Consider the following 12287-nt stretch of genomic DNA (forward strand, 5'->3'; position numbering starts at 1 on the left):
GAAGTAAGCAGATCAATGCATTCCTATGGGGGCAGAACTGCCGCGATTCTGCACAAAGAAGTGACATGCTGCGAGTTGTAAACCGCTGCGTTCCCGCGCGGTTTTTCCCGCATGTGCACAGCGGTTTGCTTTTTCCATAGGGTTTACAGGTTACTGTAAACGCAATGGAAACTGCAGCGGACCCGCAGCTGCAAAATCGCCGCGGTTCCGCGGTAAAAACCGCGACGTGTGAACATGGCCTAATTGTATTCTAATAAATATAGTTTTTGCTCTAAAGGTACCTTCACACTCAGCGACGCTGCAGCGATACCGACAACGATGTCGATCACTGCAGCGTCGCTGTTTGGTCGCTGGAGAGCTGTCACACAGACAGCTCTCCAGCGACCAACGATGCCAGTAACCAGGGTAAACATTGGGTTACTAAGTGCAGGGCCGCGCTTAGTAACCCGATGTTTACCCTGGTTACCATCGTAAAAGTAAAAAAAACAAACACTACATACTTACCTTCCGCTGTCTGTCCCCGGCGTTGTGCTTTCCTGCACTGACTGTGAGCACAGCGGCCGGAAAGCAGAGCGGTGACGTCACCGCTGTGCTCTGCTTTCCGGCGCTCACAGTCAGTGCAGAGAAGCAGAGCGCCGGGGGACAGACACCGGAATGTAAGTATGTAGTGTTTGTTTTTTTTACTTTTACGATGGTAACCAGGGTAAACATCGGGTTACTAAGCGCGGCCCTGCGCTTAGTAACCCGATGTTTACCCTGGTTACCAGTGAAGACATCGCTGAATCGGCGTCACACACGCCGATTCAGCGATGTCTGCAGGAAGTCCAGCGACGAAATAAAGTTCTGGACTTTCTGCTCCGACCAACGACATCACAGCAGGATCCTGATCGCTGCCTGTCAAACTGAACAATATCGCTAGCCAGGACGCTGCAACGTCACGGATCGCTAGCGATATCGTTCAGTGTGAAGGTACCTTAAGTGGTCTGATTACTTATATGATGGTGAGAACCTGAATAAGCACGATGTTAATATTTGACAACAGTAAATTTATTATTACGAATTGGCCATTTATGAATGAGTCGGAGCCGGAGTCAGAACCTGATAAAATCCAGGAGTCGGAGTCGCAACTGTGGCTTACAGACTCCACAGCCCTGGTGTAAAGTATCAGAGGAGGGAGGGTGCAGCAGAAGCCGGCCATCTAATGAGCCGAGTAACATTTAGGATCACCCTGGACTCCAACAGACAATGTAGTAAAGTGGGAGTCAGTGGTCACAGCCGGCATCTCATGTGCATTACAGCAAAAACCTTCCAGGGCGAAAGTGCTTTCTGCAGAGGAGGCGGGCCCCTCCCCAGAACGGGCCACCACGGCGGGCCCCTCCCCAGCACGGGCCACCACGGCGGGCCCCTCCCCAGCACGGGCCACCACGGCGGGCCCCTCCCCAGCACGGGCCACCACGGCGGGCCCCTCCCCAGCACGGGCCGCCACGGCGGGCCCCTCCCCAGCACGGGCGGCCACGGCAGGCCCCTCCCCAGCACGGGTGGCCACGGCGGGCCCCTCCCCAGCACGGGCGGCCACGGCGGGCCCCTCCCCACCACGGGCGGCCACGGCAGGCCCCTCCCCAGCACGGGCGGCCACGGCAGGCCCCTCCCCAGCACGGGCGGCCACGGCAGGCCCCTCCCCAGCACGGGCGGCCACGGCAGGCCCCTCCCCAGCACGGGCGGCCACGGCAGGCCCCTCCCCAGCACGGGCGGCCACGGCGGGCCCCTCCCCAGCACGGGCGGCCACGGCGGGTTGTGAGGTTCCCATAAGGATGCCTGTGGTGCCAGCAGGCGGTCAGATCCCTCCCTACAATACGCATCCCTGGCGCTAGAAGTCGGTAAGATGCTGTTCTGGTCCATCACCAGAAAAAAAAAAAATCAATGATGTTCTTGGGGTTCAGGATCTGATTTACTAGAATTACAAACACTGTGACCCGACCAGGGAGGAGACACTTGTCAGTGATTCGTTCCAGTCTCTGCTCTGTGCCGACATCCACACAGCGGGGAAGAAAAATGTATGAGGAGGAAGCTCAGACAGCGGCCGCACAACCAACTATTCTATATACTTCCCTAAAGGACGTCACTGAGGGGCACGAGCACACAGTAAAGGTCACCATCACCGACTGATCGCAGCAATCGGGCCCTCCGCCGCCATCACCGACTGATCGCAGCAATCGGGCCCTCCGCCGCCATCACCGACTGATCGCAGCAATCGGCCCCTCCGCCGCCATCACCGACTGATCGCAGCAATCGGCCCCTCCGCCGCCATCACCGACTGATCGCAGCAATCGGGCCCTCCGCCGCCATCACCGACTGATCGCAGCAATCGGGCCCTCCGCCGGCATCACCGACTGATCGCAGCAATCGGGCCCTCCGCCGGGATCACCCACTGATCGACGGCAGCGGGGACGGACGGCGGCGGCGGCAGCCAGGCGGGGGACGGACGGAGGCTGGCGGCAGACGGAGGGGGACGGACGGAGGCTGGCGGCAGACGGAGGGGGACGGACGGAGGCTGGCGGCAGACGGAGGGGGACGGACGGAGGCTGGCGGCAGACGGAGGGGGACGGACGGAGGCTGGCGGCAGACGGAGGGGGACGGACGGAGGCTGGCGGCAGACGGAGGGGGACGGACGGAGGCTGGCGGCAGACGGAGGGGGACGGACGGAGGCTGGCGGCAGACGGAGGGGGACGGACGGAGGCTGGCGGCAGACGGAGGGGGACGGACGGAGGCTGGCGGCAGACGGAGGGGGACGGACGGAGGCTGGCGGCAGACGGAGGGGGACGGACGGAGGCTGGCGGCAGACGGAGGGGGACGGACGGAGGCTGGCGGCAGACGGAGGGGGACGGACGGAGGCTGGCGGCAGACGGAGGGGGACGGACGGAGGCTGGCGGCAGACGGAGGGGGACGGACGGAGGCTGGCGGCAGACGGAGGGGGACGGACGGAGGCTGGCGGCAGACGGAGGGGGACGGACGGAGGCTGGCGGCAGACGGAGGGGGACGGACGGAGGCTGGCGGCAGACGGAGGGGGACGGACGGAGGCTGGCGGCAGACGGAGGGGGACGGACGGAGGCTGGCGGCAGACGGAGGGGGACGGACGGAGGCTGGCGGCAGACGGAGGGGGACGGACGGAGGCTGGCGGCAGACGGAGGGGGACGGACGGAGGCTGGCGGCAGACGGAGGGGGACGGACGGAGGCTGGCGGCAGACGGAGGGGGACGGACGGAGGCTGGCGGCAGACGGAGGGGGACGGACGGAGGCTGGCGGCAGACGGAGGGGGACGGACGGAGGCTGGCGGCAGACGGAGGGGGACGGACGGAGGCTGGCGGCAGACGGAGGGGGACGGACGGAGGCTGGCGGCAGACGGAGGGGGACGGACGGAGGCTGGCGGCAGACGGAGGGGGACGGACGGAGGCTGGCGGCAGACGGAGGGGGACGGACGGAGGCTGGCGGCAGACGGAGGGGGACGGACGGAGGCTGGCGGCAGACGGAGGGGGACGGACGGAGGCTGGCGGCAGACGGAGGGGGACGGACGGAGGCTGGCGGCAGACGGAGGGGGACGGACGGAGGCTGGCGGCAGACGGAGGGGGACGGACGGAGGCTGGCGGCAGACGGAGGGGGACGGACGGAGGCTGGCGGCAGACGGAGGGGGACGGACGGAGGCTGGCGGCAGACGGAGGGGGACGGACGGAGGCTGGCGGCAGACGGAGGGGGACGGACGGAGGCTGGCGGCAGACGGAGGGGGACGGACGGAGGCTGGCGGCAGACGGAGGGGGACGGACGGAGGCTGGCGGCAGACGGAGGGGGACGGACGGAGGCTGGCGGCAGACGGAGGGGGACGGACGGAGGCTGGCGGCAGACGGAGGGGGACGGACGGTGGGGGCAGACGGCCGGATCAACCGCTGTACAGACCTTATAATCACAGTCTCCAGCGGTAACGAGCTCACGTCTTCACGTGTGACCGACCAGTGACTATTCCACTAGGCGTCACGCGTCACATGAAGAGGTGGTGCAGCAGCTGAGGGTTATGGTCACGTGACTGCTGCTCTACCCCTCACCTGGTGACGTCACATCCATACCTCACGGACTCGGTGCAGCCAATCAGCGAGCAGCTTTCATTCCGCCTCCTTCCTCACACAGATAAGCTGGAATGTGACTGGCTGCAGCGGGTGACAATGTGGCAGGCTCCGCGCGCTGGCTCCTCACACACCCGCGGGCGCGTCTCCTCCTGCTGCCCCGCCGCCCTCCTCTCACAACAGCACCGTCTCCGGACACCGCAGTGACGCACACCCCAACACATCTTACCGCTCCCCTCAGAACTTGCGGTCCGCGAAGGCGGGAAAGCCAAATGCGTCAACTATCAATATGGCGCTGATGAAAGCGCAGGGACGTCATCACGCTCCGCGCGTCACAGCGGATATCAGAACCTGATTGGTTCACTCAGAGGGTGGGCGTGGTGTCGAAGACTGCTATTTACTGTGGGCGTGACCTGCCCTGCTGCTTCTTCTCTCATTGGTTCCCGCCACAAACGACTGTGCAGAGCAGCTGCCAATCCAGTCAGGGAAGAGGTCACCTAGCAACGCGGGTCACCTGAGAGAGCCGAAGTCCGGCGGCGGCTTATGACGTCACCATCGCCTGTTAAGTGATGTACCCTCCGGGGGGGGGATTTCCTCTTAAAGGGATGGTGCCGGGATTATTTATTTCCCGACCTTTGACGCAGCATATGCGTCATCGTGGGATCGCGTCCCTGCAGGCCGGGTGAAAGAGTTAACTCCAATTTCACCCGATCTGCAGGGACAGGAGGAGTGGTACTACAGCCTCGTGGCTACGATCGCTCTGATTGGCTGTTGAAAGTGAAACAGCCAATCAGAGCAATCTGTAATATTTCACCTATGAAAATTGGTGAAATATTACAATCCAGCCATGGCCGATGCTGTAATAGCATCGGCCATGGCTGGAGACCCCGATCTGTCCCCCCCACCGACTGACGGCGGCGATCTGCAGCCGCCGTCAGTGTTCCGTACCCCAACGTCCTGTCCTAAGCGCCTTCCTCTCCCCTCCGACCCTCCCCCGTCCTCCCCCCCCCCTCCCGCTGTCCGATCGCAGGGTCTATCACAGCGATCAAAATTAAAAAAAATAGTAAATAACCCCCCTCCCCTTTATCCCCCCCATAGGTAGGGAAAATAATAAAATACAGAAAATATATCTTTTTTTGTTTTTCCATTAGGGTTGTTAGGGGTAGGGTTGCGCTTAGTGCTAGAGTTGCACTTAGGGTTGCACTTAGCCTAGGGTTGCACTTAGGGCTAGGTGTTGTGAATTCTGTGGCCAAGCTCCCTCCTGTGGTCATGAGTGGTACTTCGGCTGGTTCTGTCCTTGGGCTTCCTCTGGTGGATGTGAGTGGGGCTGCGGCTTCTGAGTTTCCGTCCACAGGTGATGAGGTTAAGTCGTTAGGTGCTGCTCTATTTAACTCCACCTAGTTCTTTGATCCTGGCCTCCAGTCAATGTTCCAGTATTGGTCTTGCTCTCTCCTGGATCGTTATTGTGGCCTGACTTCCCTGCATAAGCTAAGTTCCGCTTGTAACATAGTAACATAGTAACATAGTTAGTAAGGCCGAAAAAAGACATTTGTCCATCCAGTTCAGCCTATATTCCATCATAATAAATACCCAGATCTACGTCCTTCTACAGAACCTAATAATTGTATGATACAATATTGTTCTGCTCCAGGAAGACATCCAGGCCTCTCTTGAACCCCTCGACTGAGTTCGCCATCACCACCTCCTCAGGCAAGCAATTCCAGATTCTCACTGCCCTAACAGTAAAGAATCCTCTTCTATGTTGGTGGAAAAACCTTCTCTCCTCCAGACGCAAAGAATGCCCCCTTGTGCCCGTCACCTTCCTTGGTATAAACAGATCCTCAGCGAGATATTTGTATTGTCCCCTTATGTACTTATATATGGTTATTAGATCGCCCCTCAGTCGTCTTTTTTCTAGACTAAATAATCCTAATTTCGCTAATCTATCTGGGTATTGTAGTTCTCCCATCCCCTTTATTAATTTTGTTGCCCTCCTTTGTACTCTCTCTAGTTCCATTATATCCTTCCTGAGCCAGTGCCAGGCAGCAGCTGCCAAGGCAAACAGGATCATGGGGTGCATTAAAAGAGGTCTGGATACACATGATGAGAGCATTATACTGCCTCTGTACAAATCCCTAGTTAGACCGCACATGGAGTACTGTGTCCAGTTTTGGGCACCGGTGCTCAGGAAGGATATAATGGAACTAGAGAGAGTACAAAGGAGGGCAACAAAATTAATAAAGGGGATGGGAGAACTACAATACCCAGATAGATTAGCGAAATTAGGATTATTTAGTCTAGAAAAAAGACGACTGAGGGGCGATCTAATAACCATGTATAAGTATATAAGGGGACAATACAAATATCTCGCTGAGGATCTGTTTATACCAAGGAAGGTGACGGGCACAAGGGGGCATTCTTTGCGTCTGGAGGAGAGAAGGTTTTTCCACCAACATAGAAGAGGATTCTTTACTGTTAGGGCAGTGAGAATCTGGAATTGCTTGCCTGAGGAGGTGGTGATGGCGAACTCAGTCGAGGGGTTCAAGAGAGGCCTGGATGTCTTCCTGGAGCAGAACAATATTGTATCATACAATTATTAGGTTCTGTAGAAGGACGTAGATCTGGGTATTTATTATGATGGAATATAGGCTGAACTGGATGGACAAATGTCTTTTTTCGGCCTTACTAACTATGTTACTATGTTACTATGAGCACCGGTGCCCAAAACTGGACACAGTACTCCATGTGTGGTCTAACTAGGGATTTGTACAGAGGCAGTATAATGCTCTCATCATGTGTATCCAGACCTCTTTTAATGCACCCCATGATCCTGTTTGCCTTGGCAGCTGCTGCCTGGCACTGGCTGCTCCAGGTAATTTTATCATTAACTAGGATCCCCAAGTCCTTCTCCCTGTCAGATTTACCCAGTGGTTTCCCGTTCAGTGTGTAATGGTGATATTGATTCCTTCTTCCCATGTGTATAACCTTACATTTATCATTGTTAAACCTCATCTGCCACCTTTCAGCCCAAGTTTCCAACTTATCCAGATCCATCTGTAGCAGAATACTATCTTCTCTTGTATTAACTGCTTTACATAGTTTTGTATCATCTGCAAATATCGATATTTTACTGTGTAAACCTTCTACCAGATCATTAATGAATATGTTGAAGAGAACAGGTCCCAATACTGACCCCTGCGGTACCCCACTGGTCACAGCGACCCAGTTAGAGACTATACCATTTATAACCACCTTCTGCTTTCTATCACTAAGCCAGTTACTAACCCATTTACACACATTTTCCCCCAGACCAAGCATTCTCATTTTGTGTACCAACCTCTTGTGCGGCACGGTATCAAACGCTTTGGAAAAATCGAGATATACCACGTCCAATGACTCACCGTGGTCCAGCCTATAGCTTACCTCTTCATAAAAACTGATTAGATTGGTTTGACAGGAGCGGTTTCTCATAAACCCATGCTGATATGGAGTTAAACAGTTATTCTCATTGAGATAATCCAGAATAACATCCCTCAGAAACCCTTCAAATATTTTACCAACAATAGAGGTTAGACTTACTGGCCTATAATTTCCAGGTTCACTTTTAGAGCCCTTTTTGAATATTGGCACCACATTTGCTATGCGCCAGTCCTGCGGAACAGACCCTGTCACTATAGAGTCACTAAAAATAAGAAATAATGGTTTATCTATTACATTACTTAGTTCTCTTAGTACTCGTGGATGTATGCCATCCGGACCCGGAGATTTATCTATTTTAATCTTATTTAGCCGGTTTCGCACCTCTTCTTGGGTTAGATTGGTGACCCTTAATATAGGGTTTTCATTGTTTCTTGGGATTTCACCTAGCATTTCATTTTCCACCGTGAATACCGTGGAGAAGAAGGTGTTTAATATGTTAGCTTTTTCCTCGTCATCTACAACCATTCTTTCCTCACTATTTTTTAAGGGGCCTACATTTTCAGTTTTTATTCTTTTACTATTGATATAGTTGAAGAACAGTTTGGGATTAGTTTTACTCTCCTTAGCAATGTGCTTCTCTGTTTCCTTTTTGGCAGCTTTAATTAGTTTTTTAGATAAAGTATTTTTCTCCCTATAGTTTTTTAGAGCTTCAATGGTGCCATCCTGCTTTAGTAGTGCAAATGCTTTCTTTTTACTGTTAATTGCCTGTCTTACTTCTTTGTTTAGCCACATTGGGTTTTTCCTATTTCTAGTCCTTTTATTCCCACAAGGTATAAACCGCTTACACTGCCTATTTAGGATGTTCTTAAACATTTCCCATTTATTATCTGTATTCTCATTTCTGAGGATATTGTCCCAGTCTACCAGATTAAGGGCATCTCTAAGCTGTTCAAACTTTGCCTTCCTAAAGTTCAATGTTTTTGTGACTCCCTGACAAGTCCCCCTAGTGAAAGACAGGTGAAACTGTACAATATTGTGGTCGCTATTTCCTAAATGCCCAACCACCTGCAGATTTGTTATTCTGTCAGGTCTATTAGATAGTATTAGGTCTAAAAGTGCTGCTCCTCTGGTTGGATTCTGCACCAATTGTGAAAGATAATTTTTCTTGGTTATTAGCAGAAACCTGTTGCCTTTATGGGTTTCACAGGTTTCACTTTCCCAGTTAATATCCGGGTAGTTAAAGTCCCCCATAACCAGGACCTCATTATGGGTTGCAGCTTCATCTATCTGCTTTAGAAGTAGACTTTCCATGCTTTCTGTTATATTTGGGGGTTTGTAACAGACCCCAATGAGAATTTTGTTACCATTTTTCCCTCCATGAATTTCAACCCATATGGACTCGACATCCTCATTCCCTTCGCTAATATCCTCCCTTAAAGTGGACTTTAGACAAGACTTTACATAGAGACAAACCCCTCCTCCTCTCCGATTTTTACGATCCTTTCTAAACAGACTGTAACCCTGTAAGTTAACTGCCCAGTCATAGCTTTCATCTAACCATGTCTCGGTTATTCCCACTATGTCAAAGTTACCTGTAGATATTTCTGCTTCTAGTTCTTCCATCTTGTTTGTCAGGCTTCTGGCGTTTGCGAGCATGCAGTTTAGAGGATTTTGTTTTGTTCCAATCTCCTCACTGTGGATTGTTTTAGAAATGTTCTTACCTCCCTTCTGAGTATGTTTTCCTGGGTCGTCTTTGTTCGAGTCTAATGTTTTTCTTCCCGTCCCCTCTTCTTCTAGTTTAACGCCCTCCTGATGAGTGTAGCGAGTCTTCTGGCGAATGTGTGTTTCCCAGGTTTGTTGAGGTGTAGTCCGTCTCTGGCGAGGAGTCCATCATACCAGTAATTCACACCGTGGTCCAGGAATAAAAATCCTTGTTGTCTGCACCATCGTCTTAGCCAGTTGTTTGCATCAAGGATCCTGTTCCATCTCCTGGTGCCATGCCCGTCTACTGGAAGGATAGAAGAAAAAACTACCTGTGCATCCAGTTCCTTTACTTTCTTCCCCAACTCTTCAAAGTCCTTGCAGATTGTCGGTAGGTCCTTCCTTGCCGTGTCATTGGTGCCAACATGTATCAGAAGAAATGGGTGGACGTCCTTGGAGCTGAAGAGCTTTGGTATCCTATCGGTCACATCCTTGATCATCGCACCTGGAAGGCAGCATACTTCTCTTGCAGTTATGTCCGGTCTGCAGATGGCTGCTTCGGTGCCTCTCAGTAGTGAGTCTCCCACCACCACCACTCTTCGTTGCTTCTTGGCTGTACTTTTTGCTGTCACTTGTTGCTGTGTGCCCTTTTCTTTTTTGCTTGCTGGTATTGCTTCATTCTTAGGTGTGCCATCTTCATCCTCTACAAAGATTTGATATCGGTTCTTCAGTTGTGTGGTTGGTGATTTCTCCATGGTCTTCTTGCTTCTTTTGGTCACATGCTTCCACTCATCTGCTTTTGGAGGTTCTCTGACACTTTTTGCACCTTCTGTGACCAGTAGAGATGCTTCTGTTCTGTCTAGAAAGTCTTCATTCTCTTTGATGAGTTTCAAAGTTGCTATTCTTTCTTCCAGACCCCGCACCTTTTCTTCTAAAAGGGCCACTAGTCTACACTTCTGACAGGTGAAATTGGATTCTTCTTCTGGTCGATCTGTGAACATGTAGCACATGCTGCAGCTCACCATGTAGGTTGTCACATCTGCCATGTTGCTCCTAGATCCTGCTGACTTGCTGTGTGTTTTCCTTCTTGTGTAATCTACTCAGCCAAGCTCTCTTGCAATAATGCCCTACAGGCAAAAATACGGCGCGCGGTTTGGTGATGCTTTAGAAGCAGCTGGTCCCGGCTGTACCCAACGATCTTCTAGCTTAGGGAGACTTCGCTTCTCCCAGAAGGCACCTGGAATATGCAAATTAGCCTCCTGAAGCTTGAATCCCTGGTTTGGTGATGCTTTCGAAGCAGCTGGTCCCGGCTGTACCCAACGATCTTCTAGCTTAGGGAGACTTCGCTTCTCCCAGAAGGCACCTGGAATATGCAAATTAGCCTCCTGAAGCTTGAATCCCTGGTTTGGTGATGCTTTCGAAGCAGCTGGTCCCGGCTGTACCCAACGATCTTCTAGCTTAGGGAGACTTCGCTTCTCCCAGAAGGCACCTGGAATATGCAAATTAGCCTCCTGAAGCTTGAATCCCTGGTTTAGGAACCAGGTTCCCTGGTTTTGTGTTTCTTTTGTTTGCTATTTTTTCTGTCCAGCTTGCTATTTTGGTTTGTCTTGCTTGCTGGAAGCTCTGGGATGCAGCGGGAGCACCTCCGTGCCGTTAGCCGGTGCGGAGGGTCTTTTTGCGCCCTCTGAGTGGTCTTTTGTAGGTTTTTGTGCTGACTGCAAAGCTATCTTTCCTATCCTCGGTCTATTCAGTAAGTCGGGACTCACTTTGCTAAATCTATTTCATCTCTGTGTTTGTATTTTCATCTTTACTCACAGTCATTATATGTGGGGGGCTGCCTTTTCCTTTTGGAAATTTTCTCTGAGGCAAGGTAGGCTTATTTTTCTATCTTCAGGGCTAGCTAGTTTCTTAGGCTGTGCCGAGGCGCCTAGGTCCGGTCAGGAGCACTCCACGGCTATTTCTAGTGTGGTGTGATAGGATTAGGGATTGCGGTCAGCAGAGTTCCCACGTCTCAGAGCTCGTCCCATGTTATTAGTTACTATCAGGTCATTTTGTGTGCTCTTAACCACCAGGTCCATTGTTGTCCTAACCACCAGGTCATAACAGCTAGGGTTGCACTTAGGCTAGGGTTGCACTTAGGCTAGGGTTGCACTTAGGGTTAGGGTTGCACTTAGGGCTAGGGTTGCACTTAGGGCTAGGGTTGCACTTAGGGTTAGGGTTGCACTTAGGGTTGCACTTAGGGTTGGGGTTGCACTTAGGGTTGCACTTAGGGTTAGGGTTGCACTTAGGGTTAGGGTTGCACTTAGGGTTGCACTTAGGGTTGGGGTTGCACTTAGGGTTGCACTTAGGGATATCGTTGCACTTAGGGTTGCACTTAGGGTTAGAGTTGCACTTAGGGTTAAGGTTGCACTTAGGGATATCGTTGCACTTAGGGTTAGGGTTGCACTTAGGGTTAGGGTTGCACTTAGGGCTAGGGTTGCACTTAGGGTTGCACTTAGGGTTAGGGTTGCACTTAGGGTTGCACTTAGGGTTAGGGTTGCGCTTAGGGCTAGGGTTGCACTTAGGGTTAGGGTTGCACTTAGGGATATCGTTGCACTTAGGGTTGCACTTAGGGTTGGGGTTGCACTTAGGGTTGGGGTTGCACTTAGGGTTAGGGTTGCACTTAGGGATATCGTTGCACGTAGGGTTGCACTTAGGGTTGGTGTTGCACTTAGGGTTAGGGTTGCACTTAGGGATATCGTTGCACGTAGGGTTGCACTTAGGGTTGGGGTTGCACTTACGGTTAGTGTTGCACTTAGGGTTAGTGTTGCACTTAGGGTTAGTGTTGCACTTAGGGTTAGTGTTGCACTTAGGGTTAGTGTTGCACTTAGAGTTAATGTTGCACTTAGAGTTAGTGTTGCACTTAGGGCTAGGGTTGCACTTAGGGCTAGAGTTGCACTTAGGGTTAGAATTAGTGTTAGAATTAGGGTTAGAATTAGGCTATGTGCACACAGTGCGGATTTGGCTGTGGATCCGCAGCGGATTGGTCGCTGCGGATTCGCAGCAGTGTTCCATC

The 12287-nt window shown here is 52.5% G+C and overlaps 2 protein-coding genes across 2 annotated transcripts in view; both read right to left on the reverse strand.

Annotated features, from left to right (window-relative positions):
• The window catches only part of LOC138671353 (piwi-like protein 1), a 176822-nt gene that overhangs the window by 79522 nt on the left and 85013 nt on the right, over positions 1 to 12287 (reverse strand). The gene's annotated exons all lie outside the window — the stretch shown is intronic.
• The window catches only part of LOC138671815 (putative uncharacterized protein ENSP00000383309), a 28107-nt gene continuing 18203 nt past the window's right edge, over positions 2384 to 12287 (reverse strand). Inside the window, exon 2 of the mRNA XM_069759950.1 lies at positions 2384 to 4015. Coding sequence (XP_069616051.1) covers positions 2384 to 4015 — 1632 coding nt within the window. The remainder of the gene's footprint in view (positions 4016 to 12287) is intronic.

Source organism: Ranitomeya imitator, chromosome 3 (assembly GCF_032444005.1).
Source record: "Ranitomeya imitator isolate aRanImi1 chromosome 3, aRanImi1.pri, whole genome shotgun sequence".
In the NCBI taxonomy this organism is placed as follows: domain Eukaryota; kingdom Metazoa; phylum Chordata; class Amphibia; order Anura; family Dendrobatidae; genus Ranitomeya; species Ranitomeya imitator.